Source organism: Mandrillus leucophaeus, unplaced genomic scaffold (genome assembly GCF_000951045.1).
Source record: "Mandrillus leucophaeus isolate KB7577 unplaced genomic scaffold, Mleu.le_1.0 Scaffold438, whole genome shotgun sequence".
NCBI lineage: Eukaryota > Metazoa > Chordata > Mammalia > Primates > Cercopithecidae > Mandrillus > Mandrillus leucophaeus.
The window spans coordinates 1,502,950-1,522,590 of NW_012104676.1; the positions used below are offsets into that span (position 1 = coordinate 1,502,950).

The 19,641-nt window shown below is 34.3% G+C and overlaps 1 protein-coding gene across 3 annotated transcripts in view; it reads right to left on the reverse strand.

Annotated features, from left to right (window-relative positions):
* Window positions 1-2,067, reverse strand: part of LUZP2 (leucine zipper protein 2) — a 646,396-nt gene extending 644,329 nt beyond the window's left edge. For 2 of the 3 annotated variants that reach the window (XM_011993929.1, XM_011993928.1), the window contains exon 1: window positions 1,253-2,067. In XM_011993929.1, the coding sequence (XP_011849319.1) occupies window positions 1,253-1,698 (446 nt within the window). In that variant the 5' untranslated portion in view covers window positions 1,699-2,067. The remainder of the gene's footprint in view (window positions 1-1,252) is intronic. The other variant, XM_011993930.1, reaches the window with a different exon arrangement.
* Window positions 2,068-19,641: the final 17,574 nt, after the last annotated feature.

Below are 19,641 nucleotides of genomic sequence, written 5' to 3' on the forward strand. Positions count from 1 at the left end.
CAAGCTCACATTTCATTTTAATCTGGAAAAGTCACCTGGGCTTTGTTTGCAAGGAAAGACTAAATTTATCAATTATTGAGGGTAAATGAATTAGGCTCTACACTAAAAGGAAAGTTTGGTTACACAGGCCTGAAAGAAGGTGCGTAGATGAGGAATGGAATCAAGAATTTTACAGACTTGGTTTGTAAGAGAAAGTTGTCTTCATCCTTTTCCATTTCAGAATTAGAAACAACCCTATATGCCCATGTTATTTGCCATCAGATGCACAATCAAATAATGTTTCTATTCATGTAGATTTGAAAGGATCTTCATCCTGTGTGCGTTATTTTATTTTATAGTAGCCAAGGGAAAGCGGTTGCTGCCAATATGATGCTAAGGGCGTGCAGAATACAGACTCAGTCCTGGGCAACTAAACAGTCCACCGTTGTGCTGCGCTTGTGGAAGAAAAAAGCAAACCCATCACAACTTTGGGACTTGATCAACAGTGGGGAGTCACAAAACTCTTCTCAATCTCTGCATTTTAAATCTCCACTAAAAATAGCTCCTCTGTAATGGGGCTTAAAGTCCCATCCATGCCCAGTGATGGAGTACAGTACTTAATTGTTTCTGACTAGGGTCTCTGCATCAGCACTCTGAGAGTGTCTTCTAACTTTTAATCGCCTTCTGTGCTCTTTAATTAGACCTGTTCACAAGACAGTCAAAAGAAAACGCCTATCACTAGGCTTATCCAAGACGTTGAAACAGGCCATTTTAGGAGTCCAGGAACTTTTGTACAAGTCTTAGCATCTTTCAGGATTAATCTGTTTTCTCTGGTTTCCACTTCTTTAAATCAGGCACACTTGGGGAAAGGGAGAAGCTCTATGGCTATTAAGACAACTTCAATGTAAAGACACTGCCTGGTGGCAATTCCCTCCTTGTCTATCTCCGTTCTTTATTTTGTTCTTTTACCGCGTGTTATCTGTTGGCTACTAATAGGACCGGAGGGTAAAATGTCTTTTCTCTCCTTCTGAAGAGAAAGCTTTTGATCCCTCACTGAGAGCAATCCTAAGACTTTCTCCAGGGGCTGGGATAACTAGAAAAGGGCTCTGCTCTCTCAGAAGGATGTCAGAGCCCAAACCACACAGCGTCCCTCTTGCTTAGGCGGGAGATGCAAACAGCTGAAGTGCCTTAGCTCCCACTGGTGACCCACAGTAGGACCAACCTCGCCCCGGCAGCGCCCCTGGGCTCAGGTCACTCACACTCCTGGACTCACCTGGTGCTGAGGACCAGCGCGGGCAGGAGAGGCAGCAGGTAGTGCGCTGGGCTGAATTTCATGCTGCTGCCTGCCGGGGTCCTCCTTCCCTCGCTGCCTTCGCTCTCTCTCCTCCTCGGGATCCTGTCGCTCCTCGGTGCCCGGCTCTGTCCCCAGCCAGTGATGAGCGCTCTTCGGCAGCGAAAAGGCGGAGACGGACACACGGACGACGCCTGAGGAAGGCAGGCGCTGGGAGCGAGGAGTATCTTCAGGAGTGATGTCACCGGCGAGGCGAGCCCTGCCCGGGATTGTTCGGCGTCGCCGCTCCGGAGCCCGGAGGGCGCGCTGTCACTCGCGCTGGAGGCGGCGCGGGGAGAGGGAGGGGGCGCCTCGCGATCGCCCCGCGCGCTTCGGTCACCGCGCTGCGCTCTAGCCAGTCGGGTGAGCACCGGCCAGGGGCGGATCATTTATTCCCGCTGCTCCCCAGGATGGCGCGGGGCGGGGCGCGGAGAGTAGAAACCAAATCTGCCAATAATTGAACTTGCCTACTCGGCAGGAGATGAGACCCAATTCACTGGGAGGGACTTCCAGACGCTTAGGGTCCTAGGCAGGTGTCTCTCGCCTGCTTGAACCGTGTTTGGAAGAATGTCGCTCTGGAGAGAGTGTTTAGAAGATTGTTCTAATTAGAACTGCATAATGATTTGCCTGAAACAGATGGAAGGAAGCGGGAGTAAGCAGCGTCCAGAAATGCACCCTCAGCCCGTCATGGCATTGCAAGCTTCTTAACCCGTGAATGTTGACTGCAAAGAACCTAAGAACGTTTCGGGACCGTTAAGACAACTGCTGCTCTGGGTTTTGAAGATTTCTGATCTTCCTCTGATTTCAGTCGTCTGTACCAGCAACTGCCAATGGGGTTGGACCTAATGGCTCAAGTTCACACACCTGAAGGAGTCCTTTTCCTCAGGTGAAACTCATCAAGGAGACCAAGCGGACAAAAATCATTAAAATGTTAACAATAATCAACTCGGAATGATGGTTCTGGAAGGTAGAGGTTTTGTAGGTCATTTTGTTTTCTATATTTTTAAACGTTCTAGCATAAACATCCAATATTTAATAGGCTCTATTTGGAAAATTTAATTAGAAAAATTAAATAGCACAATTCTAATCCAAAAAACCATTTTGCAAAAGCAATTCTGAGAAATAGAACTACTATCTCTGCTACTGAGATATTCAATTCTAGGATCTTTATAACATGATATTGCGTGTGTGTGTGTGTGTGTGTGTGTGTGTGAGAGAGAGAGAGAGAGAGAGAGAGAGAGAGAATGAGAATTCCATCGGGATATTATCCTGGTTATATAACTGTGTATAAAGCAATCTTCATACATTATTTAATTTAATCTTCACAAGAGCCATCCTAGTGAAATAGATGTTAATATCACTATTATAGATATGAGCAGACTGAATATCATCAAAATCTGACTCTATATATATAAAAATAAAAACAAAGAATTGGTTCTACTAAGTCCTAAGAAAAAATGCCTCAAACATCACACCTAGCACTCCTAGCCCGGTGTTTGACACAAAGTTGTGTTCAGTAAAGGGTGAGGTGCACCAAAGTCCCAAAAGATAATGGACAGCTGTGTCCAGGAATTCCTATCCAAAGGGTTCAGATCATGTTCCAATTATTTCAGGGGCAAGTTCTTTATAGAAAAATTTAGATGATACATCCTCTTCAATCTCATTTTCGAAGACATTTGTAGGAAAAATGCATTTGCTCTAAAGCTTTATTTTAAAGAGGATGCAAATCTAAAAGGTTAACCATCTAGTTTACTGTTTTTTTTTTTTTAAATGGGATTGAAGTTAACACATGCATATAATATAGATTTGCTTCAAAATCTTGAGCTGCTAAACTAGATGAGTAATAAGTTTTGAAAAGTGAATATTAGCCCCTTGGGCAATAATAATAAGATCCACAACATTCTGGATCTTGTATATGCCTAATAAGTAGGCATATACAAATAAACTAACATGTGAATTGCATATCATTTACAAAGAAAAAAAACGACACCACACTTTTCTAAAACAGAACTCTGATTCCAAGTAAAATGTAAACTCTAGTTTGCTCCTGCCAGGGTTTTCTAACAATAGATTGCCTGCTCACTTTGAAGGAGATTACTTGAGTTGTATACTCAACAAAGACATAAGGCTACTTGGCACTTTTTTTAACTGTGTACAACAGGAAATAACACTCATATTTGTAGAACACATTTTTATATAACAACTTTGCACCATTATCTTATGTCCTAATCATAGAAACCAAACTTGGTAGTTATTTCTATTATTTTTATCTTTTCCAGTTAAGGTGATAGGTTCAGAGGGGTTAAGTAACTTGCTCAAGGTCACTCAGAGACTTATATAGTGGTGATGGCATTCAAATTCAGTCTACAGTACTTCAAAATGTATTCTTATTTGAGAAAAAAAAATATTGTACACCTGTAAGAAAAAACTTTCCCCAACCTAAGTTTTATTACTTTCAACTAGACATATAGCATAAAACAATCAAATTACCTAATATCATTGAAAAAAATCAGAATGAACTTTCTTAAAAATCAGAATGAACATTCTTTACACTGTATCTATATTGTATATCTGTAAAGAACCACAAAGTTTGTTGACCTTTGTGCATTTACTGCAAGCCACAAAGGAAAAAAAATCTCCCCAAAAGACATCTAACTTGGAAGGGCATGAGAGTAATATAGTAGGGAAGTACATCTTGAAAGGTGAGCATAACTGAGATTCTGGAAACTCCCACAGATTTAGAGAACTGAAGTATTATTTTGAATTCAAGTACAGATGTGTCTCTCAGCAGAAGTCTTTTCTTCTAGGAAAATTACACACTAGGAATCTCCATCACCCATGACATTCTGTCCACATTGTCACATAAAAGCTTAAATTCAGAATAAATTTTGTGGCTTTGGAGAATTGGTAAATGAATTTTAAAGATACAGCGGTACGGAGAGCTATTCTCCTTATCTTAAACTACTTGTCCTATGCTGAGCCCTGACACTGGAGTCAGCAAACATTGTTTGTAGTAACTGTACCCAAGTCTGATAAAGAATATCAAGAAAAGCCAAGCAGTTGTGCTGAGTCTCTATAAAGTGCTAGGATTAGGAGATATAGAAGCTATTTTAAAAATAGCTTTATTGATATTTAATTCAGGTACTAAAATCTTCACCATTTTAAAGTGTGTAATTTAGTGTTTTTATACACATCCACAGATTATGAAATCATCATCATTGTATAATTCCAGAAGATTTTCATCATCCCCAGAAGAAATCCTGTACCTAAGAGTAATCACTCACTCGTCCTCACTTTATCCCTTCTCCTGACCCTCCGCAGACACCAATCTAATTTCTCTCTTTATGGATGGACCCAAATCTTGACATTTCATATAAATTAAATCATATTGTATCTGGTTTCATATGACTACTCTCTTTCACATTCATGTTTTAAAATTCATCTGTATTATAGCATATATCATTACTTCATTTCTTTTTATTACTGAATAATATTCCAATGTATGGATATTCAACATTTTTTTATCCATCAGTTAATGTATATTATGGTTGTTTTCATACTTTTGCTATTATGAAAAACTCTGCTATGATCATTCACATAAAAGTTTCTGTGTGAACATCTGTTTTCAATTCTCTTAGGTATATACCTAGAAGTGGAATTCCTGGATCATACAATAACTCTATGTTTAACATTTTGAGAAACTGCCAAACTCTTCTTCAAGATAGTTGCACCATTCTACATTTTCATTAGTAATATATGAAAGTATTGATTTCTTTACAACCTTAAGCTTGTTAGTTACAATTATTTATCTATCATTTTATTATTATAGTCATCTTAGCTGATATGAAGTCTTATTGTTTTTATTTGTATCTATCTGATAATCATGATCAACATATTTTCATGTGTGTACCAGCTATTCAAATACATTTTTGAAGATACATTTATTAAATTGTTTTTTTCAATTAATTTTTGAGTTTTATTTTTGTAGAGTAAGAGTTCTGTCTATATAATGGGTATAAATCCCGCTTAGATATGTGATTTGCAAATGTTTCCTAATCCATGGATTGTCTTTTTACTTTCCTGTTGGTGTCATTTGCAACACAAATATTTTTAATTTTGATAAAGGTCAATTCACCTCCTTTTAATTTTAGGATTATGCTCCTGAGGTTGTATCCAAGACAGCTTTGCCTCACACTAGGTTATGAATATGTATGCCTTTGTTTTCTTCTAAGATTTTCACTGTTTTAGATCTTAAAGATAGGTCTGTGATCCAACTTTCGCATATTTGTGAAGGAGGAGCTCAGCTCCATTGTTTACATGTGGGTATCAAGTTCTCCTAGCAATATTTGTTAGAAAGGTTATGTTTCCATAATTTAATGGCCCTCCTATTTCATTCCTCACACAATAATACATTTTTTCTTATTTCTGTTTCTTTTCTGCCCTCATATGCTAAACTCTCATGTCCCCTAGAGTTTCATCCTTGATCCTCCTCTTTTAAAATTCTATATTTTCTTCCCAAGCTGAACTTATTATTTTTATGGTGTTTACAATCTTCAGTATGGTAGGAATCTTAAAATTTACCCCAGCCTAGACTTCCTCACTGAGACTTTACCTGAGTTCTATATGAATACCTCAAAGTCAAATTCAATCACACTGAACACTTCTTCATTCTTCCTCTGTCTGACCATTCTTCGGTATATCTCTTTATACTTCCATTAGCTCAGTCACACAAGTTTAAACCTGACAGTTGTTTATTACTTTCACCTCCAGCTTCTCCCACATATAGTCAATCACCATGTCCTAGAGATTTTACTTACTAAGTATTTATTTATAACAATTGTCCCACCTCTATATGACACCTGTCACCTGGGCTTTAATTACAGGTAACCATCTCTTGATTCCGAGTGTACTTTTTACTTTAAGATGGATTTTCCTAAAAACCATCCCCCTTGTATAATCTATCTAAACTGCAAATATCTTTATAACCTTTAATCTCCTAGAAAATTACTCTCAAATAAGAAAACGAATACATGCCTCCTTTTTTCTCTGTTTAACTTTCATGTTGCACTGTAAACACATTAATGGAAGTTTCCCTTGGTGTGTCTTTATAATTTTTCATGTTATTCCTTCTTTATGAAGTGTTGTCTTACTCAATATAGTCAGATATTTACTTTAATCATTTAAGACTCATCAAGGACATCACTTCTTTCTAGAATGCTTTCTTGAGTCCATCTGCCACCACAAACTTGGTGAGATCTTTCTTTTCTGAATTTCATGACCTGTGGTGGATTGCCTTGAGTTGCACTGATAACATTATATTGCAAGTAAATTTTTACGTTTTCCACCACACTATAGATATTTTTTACTTTTCTTTGTGCTAAAGATAGTAAGGGTATTATATCAAATTATACTCTTATTTATATATTTCCTAGGATAATTATTAATTTTATTCAGATACCTATAGATTTAGGCATTAAAGAATAAGAACAGAAAAAGATAATTTATGTGATTTGTTAAAAATGTGTTTCCTTTTTTCATACTCACTGTTTGCTCATTGCCGGTTAAAACTATTTACAAGGTAGTTTCTTCTAGTAAGGCCAATTATTCATTATTTAAAAGACAGCTGCCTCCTGAAAGAAAAAAGATAAATATAGACTAATACTAGTAACTGTGCTTCATACCAAAGTAAAAAAATGTTAAACAAAATACCTTCCAGGTTTTTTAATTTTTATTTTTTATTAATATATAATAGCTGTACATATTTATGGGATAAATGTAATATTTTGATATAAGCATGTAATGTGTAATGACCAAAGCAGGATGATTGGGATGTCCATCACCTCAAACATTTATCATTTCTTCGTATTGGGAAGATTCCAGATCTTCTCTTCTGGCTATTTTGAAACATGAAATAAATTATTGTTAACTATAATTTCTCCATTATACTGTTTAATACTTTAACTTATCCCTTCCATTTAACTGTATTTTTGTATACATTAATCAAACCCTTTTCCATTCATGTTTCCTCAATGAAGAGATGTCTGCAACTCCATTTTACTGCAGCACTATTCAGAATAGCCAAGATACGGAATCAAACTAAAGTTCAATCAAAAGATGAATGCATAGAATAAATGTGATACACACACACACATTCAGCAATAAAAATGAATAAAATCCTGTCATTTTGTGTAACATAGGTGAAACTGGAGGACACTATGTTAAGTAAAATAAGCCAGGGACAGAAGGACAAATATAATGTGTTCTTACTCATATATGAAATATAAAAATGTGATCTCATGAACATGGTAGTCACTAATTATTTTGAGCTGAGATCTCTCCATTGAATGAATTTGACCCATTAAATTCCCTACTACCTTCTTTGTAAGTCATGCTACCTGTTTACATGATGGTTAGAAGTTTATGCAAGATCTCTGGGACGGGAATTTTTTAGGAAGAAATATAGGCTAAAGGATCTCGCTCTTTTTTTTTTTTTTAATACATATTACTGGGGAAAGAGTTCCACATTCTTTCTTTGTTAACATCATCATGTGTCAGGTATCCTGGGACTGGGTCTATTCTCTTGGAAAAAGAAATAGACAAACATAGCAATATCTGTATGGATTTGCCTTATTCTTGACATTTCATACAAATTGTTCTCCTTCTTTTTATCCAGAGGCAGGAGATACATTGTAAATATGCTTTCAGAGAACATTCATACCGGGAACCCACCAGGGTATTGAAATTTCAGTGAATCATTTTATACCTGTGTTTTCAAGCCTTTCTTTTTCCATTTTTAGTATTTTCATACTTTTCAGTATATTTACAAATGAATCCGGTCTGTCCAACTGATTCATTCACTGGATCAGTTAAATTCCACCTAACTTCTAAACTTAATGACATCTCTTTTTTTTCTGGGATTTAGTGTAGGCTTCCCTTTGCCACATATGTTTGTATCTCAGTGAATCTATTGGCACAAAAATTTAAGACCCAAATTAGTCCCTCTTCTATAATTATTTATCATTATAGGACTACAACTAAACCAAAATTTTTAGTGCATAGCTTCTTCTTGCTCACTATATCTGACATTAGACATATGATTTTCGAAGACCACTTCTTATCCACCATTATATTCAGCTCCAAATATAATTAGTAATAAAATTTCTGTTTCTGAGCATGAATAAAAACAATTAGTGCCAGATTTTCCCTTTTTCTATAAACAAAAATTTTGAAAAAAAATGATGACTGTTTTCAAAAATTGGGGAATAAAAATAACAGGGTCATAGGGGAAAAAAAAAGAAAAAATCTCATGCTTTTTTTTGTATACATTATACATTATACCAACTTTCTAAACAGGACCATTATTGACTACCATGGTACCAGACGGTAAAGCCCAAAGCAAACCATAGTCTTCCTGAGCTGAGGAGGCAGAAGTCTGAAGTTTGAACTGCTAGAGTGCCCAGGATTTGTGGGAAAAGGTAACAGAGAAGAAGAAACTTTCCAGAAACCCCACAAACACATGCATGGGCGTTCACTATGAGTCCCTGGCCGAAGACTGCACTATACAGAAAGGAAGACTCTGAAAGACTTAGTTTGGTCAACCTGTGGTTGCAGTGAGGCTGAGAGTAGAGTAGCGGTACCAGAGTTCTTCCACTACTATGAAATACTGTTATTCTCATTTAGCTAGAGTAGAGTAGCCGCAAGAACACTTTGCAAACACCTCAAGCATTTGGCTGAGACTAAAAAGAGATAACTCAGGCTTTTAGAATAAGAGCTATGCTTTAATGTAAGAGATGTATCTTAGAACTAAGCTTACAAATGATATAGACTTATCATAAAAATATTTATTTTTAAAGTCTGACAACATCAAAAAAGTTTCAGTATTTTAACTGCCTACAGAAGAGAATTCAACATTCATTAAAAGACAGTGGTATATTCAAATATCTGCAGTGTACCCAGCACAATGTCAAGCATGCAATCAAAGTATGAGACACATGAAGAATGGATTATACTCATAATCAATTTAAAAAAAAGTTAATGACAATAGAACCCAAAGTAACACAGAGTTTTAAATTAGCAGACAAAGACCACTGAGAAATTGAAACTAGAAAAAAATAAACAAATGAAAATTCTAGAACTGGAGAGTACAATATATGAAATTAAAAATGCCCAGCTTGAATACTGAAGAATGAAGTTAATACACAAATATAAATAATCCTATCTTAAGGAAAAAGAAAATAATTGAGGAAATATATAGATAGGGATTAAATCAACTATGATATCATATAAATTTATCTAATAAGCACATGTCTGAATTTCCAGGGGGATAAGAGGAAAATATGAGGACTTACAAATTATACAAAGAAACATTGAGAAAAACACCAAATATGCTTAAAACACAAAAATTTTCATTTTCAAGAAGTTCCACCAACTTAAGCAGGAATGAGCACAACAGATTCAAAGTTAAACATATCATACTCAAACTGCTGAAAATAAAAGATAAAGTGAAAATCTTAAATAAGGATATTATATACGGGGGGCTTTCAATCTTCATGACAACTAGATTCTCAACAGAAACAAGGAAGTACAAAAGACAATAAAATAGAATATTTAAAGTAATGTGAAACTGTTAATCCAGAAGTTTATATTGATCAAATATATTCTCCAAGAATAAGGATAAAATAAATATATTTCCAATAAATAAAGTCTGAAAGAATTTATTAACAGCAAATTTGCCCTGACACAGATGATAGCTAATGTTCAGGCTGAAGACGAGTGATACATACATGACAATGCAAATTTCTAGAATAAAATAAGGAGTTCAAAAAGTAGTACATATTGGCCATCTTTTTTCCTTTTTTTAAAGACAAAAATAAAAAAGAAACTTTATATTATTGGTACTAAATATGTAGAATTAATATAGGACAGCAGTAGCACAAAGGATAGGAATGAATTGAATTATACTTGAAATAATCTTTGCTCTGTTACAGTTGTAAAACATGAACCCTAGGCAGAATATGAAAAATGTGAATGTATAATATATTCACTAGAGTAAACACTAAAACAAATTGCAAAAATCATACAGCAAATATTCCAAAGTGGAGGGGAAAAAAAAGAATTAAAAAAAAAAACACATTGATCCAAACTAAGAAAAGAGGAACAGCAGAACAACAGAATAAAGAAAATAGAAGGTGAATGGTAAAATAGTAGATATAAATGAACCATATCAATAATTAAATTAAATGAACCTAAAGTGTCAATTATAAATGAGAGACTGTCAGATTAGGTAAATATGCAACTAAGTCTATCTACATGAGATATATTTTACATATGAAAACAAGCAAGGCAGTTTTCCATAAGAAAGATTGAATGGATAAATTATAAGTGGAAAAAAGATTTCATGACACAATGTTACTTGTGATAAAAAGGGACATTTTATAATGACAAAAATGTTAAATTATCAGAAAGCCATACAATCTTAACTGTCTATATACTTAAAAACAAAATTTTAAAAGAAAATCCTCAGAGAATTAAATGAAAAGGAAACCAGTATATTGAAGAGATGTCTGCACTCCTATGTTTATTTCAGCACTGTTTACAATAGCTAAGTTTTGGAAGCCACTTAAGTGTCCATCAACAGACGATTGGATAAAGAAAATGTGGTGGATATACATAATATAGCTACACTCAGTCATACAAAAGAATATCTAGTCATTTGCAACAGCATGTATGGAACTGGAGATCATTGTGTTAAGTGAAATAAGCCAGCCAGAAACACAAACACAGCACGTTCTCACTTATTTGTTGGATCTAAAAATCAAAATAATTAAACTCATGGAAATAGAGAGTAGAAGGATGCTTATCAGAGACTGGGTAGGGTAGTGGGAAGGTTGGTGGGGAAAGGTGAGAATGGTTAATGGGTGAAAAAAGAAAAGGCAGAAAGAATGCATAAGACCTACTGTCTGACAGAACAACAAGGTGACTACAGTCAATGATAATTGTAGATTTTTAAATAAAGAGAGTAATTAGATTGTTTGTAACTCAAATGACAAATGCTTGATGGGATGGATACCTCATTCTCTATGATGTGCTTATTTCACATTGCATGCCTGTATCAAGACATCTCATGTGCCACATAAATATATACACCTACTATATGCCCACAAAAATTCAAAATACATAATAAATAAACTATTTGGGACCATTAAAAATAATAAAAATAAATGCAGTTATAGATGAATATTTCAAAATGTTATTTTCATAATTAATATATAATTATACAAAATAGTTAGAATATAAAATATTTGAAAAATACTATTAACTAATGTGATATAATTAACATTTATAAATTAACTCACCCAAAATTCAGTAAACACATTTTTCTAGTTGTAAGTGGAACATTAACTACAACAGATAAAATGTTTATAATATAACTCTCAATGCATTTTAAAAAATTGCAACTTCCAAAATATTTACTCTGTCCTAAGCAGAATTATATTAAAAATTTTATGTCTAAATTTCCTGATATTTTAAATAACCAATGAATCAAAGAAGAAATCATAATGAAATTGGAAATGATTTCTAATTGGATGATAATGACAATATAATAGGTAAATAACTATGATACAATTAGAGTGATGATTAAAAGATAAATGTTTATATTAGAAATAATAGATATTTAAAAAGATTTATCTAATATTTATCATAAGAAGCTGGAAAACAAGAGCAAAATGGACTGAAAGTAATTGCAGGGAAGGAAATAATAAGAGTAAGAGAAAAATCAATAACATAGAAAATAGAAACAAAGAAAATAAACACAGCCAAAAATGGCTCTTTGGAAAATTTAATAATATTGATAAATCCATAGCAAGTTTAAGGATACAAAATAGAAAATATGTAATACCAATATCATGAATCATAGACAGTAATATAGATCTCGCAGATATTAAATACATGGTAGGGGTATATTACACTAATATATTTGACAACTTGGATTAAATGTAATAATTCATGAAAAAATAAAAATATAACTTACCAAAAATAACCCAAGAGGAACTATAAAATGCATATAGTCCTACCAAAGTAATTTAAATAATAGTTCAGAAAATTTCATTGGTTTTCTTTCTTCTTAGACACAAGGTCTTGTTCTGTCTTCCATTAATCACTGATGATAAGAGGATTCTAGTGAAGCTAAAATTGATGTAAACGGGAAATTACAAAATAATTGTATATTTACTATGAAAGGGCAAGTGAAAGATACTATTCCACTTTTGGATTTAAGGGACCTTCTTGGCAAAGGTAACACATGTATGTATCAAATAACACAAGAGGGTGTTTACTAGGCTAAATAGACTGTCAGCGTTGATTCATGGACAAAATAGAGCTCTGGTTCTAGAAACAAACTGCTTCTATTTGAATAGCACATTTCCTGTCATTAGTTCTAAGACTTTGGGAAGCAACCTGATTTTCTGGAAAATAGTAGTGCTTACACTATTTAATAACTAGGAGGATTAAATATTGTTTTGGTGGTCCATTCTATGACTATTTTCAGGTTCACTGATTTGCCAGGACTCACAGACCTCCACAGTAGATTACGTATTCATGGCTAAGATTTATTACAGCAAAGAACAAAAAGTAATAGCAACAGGAAAAAACATATTTATTGATGAAAGTTAAAATGGGTAAGGTGAAGGCTTTCAATTCCTTCCCTCTCCAGAGTCCCATAGGACCCACTTTCTCTCTAGTAGAGAACTACAAAATACAAGTGAGAAATCTTTGCCTATTGAAGTGCACTGAGTCTCAAGGGTTAAGGCTTTTATGGTAGACTGGTCATATAGGCACTTTTTCATTATGCAGTCAGCCATGATTAGTGAAACTCAGGACCTTAGCTTAGATGCCAGATGTACATCATAAGTCTTGCTAAGCACTCCTGACAAGCAGGTACATCGGGTCCCATTGTTACCCAGGCATAGAATATAATATCATCAATCACCAACATAAAGAAAATTTGAGGACCACATTCACAAGCATCAGCCAAGGGTAAATCATGATTCTAGTTTGCCCTCGAAGCAGACAAGGATTGAGTAACCATAACTGCTGTTTATTCTTTTCCATCTTCAGACCTTAAACACTAACATGATTCTCTACAAAATAATAGTACCTGTATCATAGAATTACCATGAAGATTAAATTTCTTCACACAAAAGGACATAGAAAGTGCTCAATAAATATTAGATGTGATAATAATGGAATGATTTTGTCTTTATTATACTATTATAATTAAGAAACAATGAATACTTTATGTTCTAAAGTGAAGAATACTGTAGTAGTGGTTAGAAGAACATGTTTAAGTGGGTGATAGGATGTGAGATATAAGACTGGAAAGGTAGGAAGAATCAGTATCATAAAAGCTTTGATTGTCATAAATTAATTTAAATGTGTCTAAATTAAAATATTTGCAATGAAAAACATTCACAGAGCATTTTCTCCATTCTGTCTGTTATCAATTTTATTAAAACTGACTATTTTGGATGATTTGGGGGGAAATATAGTGGTGAAAAACCCAAAGTATTGAAATTGCATGCTATTTTATCTTCCTATTGCTAGGAAGTTCCCAATTTCCTGTTTCCTACTTGTCTCAGTCTTTTTTGTTTCTTTTCCATAAGACTCTTTTAGTCGTGAACTTTACCATTGTTTATGGCATTTTTTCCCCCAAAAAGCTAGACCAAAAATTTTATCAGTTCTCAGTCATTTTGGCTAAATATGACATCTCATCAAATCAGATAGACAATAGGCCTCATTACATACTACTGAAATCAAATATGAATTTCATATTAAAACCTCACTGGTAGGGTACAGTGGCATGTGTCCCAGCTACTCTGGAGGTAAAGATGGGGAGGATTGCTTGAGGCGAAGAGTTTGAGGCTGCAGTGAGCTATGATCGCTATTTTGACTAGCCACTGCACTCCAGCCTGGGCAACACAGTGACACTTCATCTCAAAACAAAAATTAAAAACAAAAATTCTGAACTGAACGTGATTTTGAGTAGAGTTAATGACCATCAAATATTGTTGCTCCAATACTTTTTCTGAATAGGAAATAAGTGACTGTAGATATTACATTCATTAAATAAAGTATGCAATATATGAGTGTATAATACATATACGTTTATATGTAAATTCATATGTAAAGACAAACATAAATCCATATGTGAAGATACATACATGTGTGTATATATATGTGTCTCTCTATATATTTTATATATATGTTTATATTATATATTCATATTTCAATTTTGGAATCATTTTCATACTTAGTGGACATTTACTGTTTTGCCTGCCTGCTCTGCCTCCATTTTCCTACTGCTGTAAATACACATTGATTTTCCTTTGGAGAAACACCTCTGTCTTTTCTCAGTTTTGGTATAAATTGGGCTGATACTATGTCCTAGTTTCAGAAGTGAGCGCGCACCTCAAGGCTGCTAACTAGCATATTCTTTACTCTGGTCACAACATTGGCTTGAGGATGGGCTATAATGAGTACAAAGACACCATGTATATAAATTTATAACAGACCAGCCTATTTCAAATATCAGTTTTTTAGTCTTTCCAGACTACATTTTAACATTTATTTTACTTTATTTTTCTGCCTTCTGTGACATTCAAAAGTAATGGTTATTGCCAATTTCGTTGTGGTTCCCCTCTGCTGTTAGCAAATGGTTTGACACATCTTTTGTGGAAGATCTTGTTTACATTCACTTTCAACAGCTCTTAAAATTTATTTGCCATACTGGCTCCCTAAACTTTCACTTATGTTTCTTGCTTTTTGTTTTAAGGTTAGAAAAATTGAGATTTGTGTGCTATGCATTGCCTCATTGGAATTATCTGAGGCATATTTTCCTTCCCTGTATTTTAGCACGTCAGCTTCTGAATGTTAAGGTAACTTGTAAAATCCATGTAACATTTAAGTCTGTATTTGGTTCAGGTCTCTCTTTTTCATTTAATAATTTATCTTAAGCTCACATCCATTGTACTTCATTCTCCTGTTGTCTGTGGAAATCAGGCTGCCCAATAAACAGCAACATGGATTTATGCTGAGATCTCAGCCATTCACTGCAAAATCAATCAGATTCAAATGGAGAATGTACCTTTTTGAAAGAAACTGATTGCATAAGTTTTTGGTTACAATTGCATAAAAATGTAATTGGATAATAAAACTTGGTCGTTGTAGTGCTCTGAAACTCTCAAAGCATGGAGGAAATAAAAACAAGTAGTACTATTATAGTGAATAAAGAAATGAAGCACAGGGAGGTAAGTGACATCCAAGGTCACCCTGGATGCTAATAAACTATCTGGAATTTTTGATACAGGACATAAAATACCAGTCTATTATCCTAATTTTTATTGTCATCCCCCAGTTATTTGTAATTGAGAACTGGCTCTGCTAGGCATTTTGTTGGGTATGGTGAAGAATCCAAGGATTGATAAGACGTAGCATCTCATATGCTAGATGGAGCCTAGAATCTCTTGCTTGTTTTCTTCCTTTGCTAATTTTAATGTGTATTGAGTACCATTTAAAAAAAAAACTGAAAAATAAAGTTGCCTACTTTATTGAAAGATCTCTCATCCTCTATTTCAATTTAAGAAATAGCACATTATTTTAAGCAATGGATTTCAGAATCTTCTGATAATAACAGAAAAAAATCCTTTTCTCAAAGTGGCATTGAAAGTTCTTAATGTAGGATAAGGGGTGCTAAATAATTTGAGTTTAGGTTATTTGCTCATACAGGATGAGATAATTTCAGTTTTATACAGGATAGAAAGGCTAGGAAAGGAGAAATGGCTACTTACTATTCATAAGCCCTCTTCCAGAATTATATCTCAGGCATGAAAGGTAATCTGGTAGTTTTAGACAACATGAAGTATGCCCAAAGTCACTGATTTAATAGAGTATCACTTTTTTGTTTTAAATTGATTGGAGATCTTCATTTTACATTTTCTAGAAAGAAAATACCATGTTTTAAGGAGGCACAACTAGAACTAATCTCTTTGAGTTAGACAACTATAAAAATAAACTGCATTCAATGCATCAGGCAGTATATAAAATTCTCTATATTTAATGTTGCAGTTAGTTTTCTGTATTCTGTCCAACAGCCAATTTGAAGATGAGGCTACATCTGTAAAGTTTCAGAGAAATTAAGGTACTTGTCCAATTTTACTCATCTTGGGAATAGGAAGTTGAGTGTAGACAGGCAATATAGAACGGTGATGGAATGCAAGTGACACTTGTGTAGTCATGGGCAAATATTCTCAAATTAATCAATTACAAAATGAGGACAATATTAATATTCACCTCTTAAAGTTTCAATGGCTGAATGGGAGGATACATGTAAAGTACCAAGTGTAGTTCCTGATACAGGGTACATGCCTAATGAATGTTATTGATGGTATTGGATGCTAGCGTGCTTTGCTGAGAACCCTTCATCAAGGCCCACGTATTCACCATCTCTGCTGGAAGTGTCAGTTACCACTGTCTGATGATGATTTCTTTCAGGTGGAACTCCCCTCTACTACAGAGAACTGCCTTGTGCAAAGTTATTCCCCATTCTAGGGATTGTGTTTTTCTTAATGAGAGGCTCATGTGCAGATACAAAGGCTCTACCTTCTTACTTAATTGGAAAACCCTGAAGGTCCATCTCTTAACAACAAAGCCCACCAAAAGACCTGCTGAGGCTTCATCTTCAGCTGCATTGCAGGTCACCTTCTCTTCCTGCCCAGTCTGTCTTCCTCAATTCTTTCAGGTATATCTTCTGAGAGCTCTTTCCAATAAACCTACATGCAACACTTTGTCTCAGGGTCTGTTTTCAGGAATTCTAAGACACTGATAATGATGATAATAGTGTTGTGTGTGTGATGTGATGAAACTTACTCTAAAGTTACCTCCACTAATTCCTATCAAGGATCCCAAGTCACACAGCATGGGAATTAAATGCATAGTATTGGAAAACACAGGCTGCCTGTAATTGCAGCGAACTACTTGAGTCACAGTTTCCTGACCTGTAGAATGGGGATACTATTAGTTCCTAACACCTGAAGGTTTTTACTTCATTTTTAGAAATAAAGAGATACAAATTTTAAAAATTCCTGTATTAAATACTAAATTAAGCTATTAATCATTATTCTAAGTCTCAGTACATTTACTTGAAAGATGAGAATAATTATACTACCTTCTAGACTTCTGGGAGATCAAATGATGCAATATAAGTGACCAAATTGTTACTAACAACAGCATAATTATAAAGCATTTTTCTGGGCATTACTGTATCACACAGAAAGGTGCCAAACTAGGACCTAACTTTTTGTCTTAGGACTTGTTTAAATGAGAGTACAACCCTGGTTCAAGGACAGTAATTGAGAAGGGATCTTGTCTGATGTGAAATCATATGGTAAGAAAACTGAAAATAAATTAACTCAAATCTGTGTGTGTGTGTGTGAGAGAGAGAGAGAGAGAGAGAGAGAGAGAGAGAGGGAGGGAGATCTATGATGGGCTGGGTCTGCGACCTTGCATAAGTCACCTAACCCTACTGAACTTTAATTATTTGCTATCTACTGCAGTCCCAGATTGTATAATAAAGAGGTGCTGAGATAGTTAATGGTATAACATTTGTGGAACTCTTTGAGAGTCTTTGATAAAAGATGTCACATGAAAAAAAGGCATGATGTCACTGTTATTTATTTAGCAAAAAATAGTATAAGTTGGCTGCTCAGTCAGAACACCTAAGTGTAGAAAATAAAATCAAGGTATTATATTAATTTTCTCGACTTTTTCTGTATAGTCAAGTAACACAATCTCTGGCCCTTTCTAAAAACTCGTAGAGCAGTTTTGACTAAGCACCCATGTAAGCTGGAAGTACATAAAGAGAAACTGCACTGATCATAAAGACTTTGTATTTGTAGCTTATTTTATAGTTGCAATATAAACATAGAATTATAGCTAAAAGCTCACAATCTGGTGCCAATTGATATCAAACTCTGGCTCTAAAATATATTAGCCATGTAACCTTGAGTAAATTACTCACCCCTTTCTCTTTGTCTTTGTTTCTTTATTGGTAAAATAGGAACAATAATATCATAAACTTTATAAAGAGGTGGGGGTTAAATAAAATAATTAAAACTCTTGCACATATAAAAATTACTTACTGTAGGTTAGTGATTCTTATTACATGTAGCCTCATGGGGTCTGAAAGTTGACAAAGGTCAAACAGCCTTCAACAAATAGCGTAATATTTTCAAGACAGAAGAGGGTTGCACAATACTGCAACAGAGTCAAGATTCAGTATTATGAAAGGGAATATCAGTTTCTCTCATGAAGAGCCTGCCCAAATGATGTCTGGAAGTCATAGTCAAAGCAGGCACCCATGATTTCAATACAACTAATGCAATCAGATGGCTAGCGCAGGGTCATGGCTTAGATCTACTGGGCCTTATCTGTCATCTGAAGCAGTATTTAATGTACCGCATATATTTTTGTAAACTTCTGCCAAAAGTTGACTTAAAGATACCACTTAGTTTCTCACAAAACTAGACATTTTCAAGACAAGAACCATATTCCTTCTGATCTATAATAGCTATCTCTTTCAAAAGAAATAAATAAATTCCACACAGAAAATTGTACTAGAAAACTATGGTGATGCCAGAAGCAAATGAGAACTACTGCCTAAATTCTTCAACAAATTAAGATCTGTTTCTAGGGAAAGTAATCCTAGGGAGCAATTATCCTAAACCTTAGCATTAATCTAATTTATCTATATAAATTAGATTTTATATATATATTTATATAGATAAATTAGATTATATATTATATACAGATTATATATAAAAATTAGATTATATATATATCAAAATAATCCTAGTAATTATCCTAAACCTAATTTATCTATATAAAAAAAATATATATATATACACACATATATGTGCCCAGTCTGTCTTCCTCAATTCTTTCAGGAATTTTTTCAATTCTTCTCAACCTTAGCATTAATCTAATTTATCTTAAATCATATATATATATATATATATATATAAAAAACACTGAAATACACTAAAAAAGCAAAAATTGCTTGAGTCTCTTTATACAGCATTTTCTCTAATAGCTAATATAATGGTACTGCTAGTTCAGTTCTCCCTAGTACTTAGGTGAGAACACCATACTATACTACATAGGAATTCATTAGATGCCTTCAGTGATTGAAAAATCTAAGAGAACCAATATGTCCTTACCCAGTAGGGTGTTAGACACAGATGCCATTCTAGATCCTTAATGACAGTTTTTCAATAAAC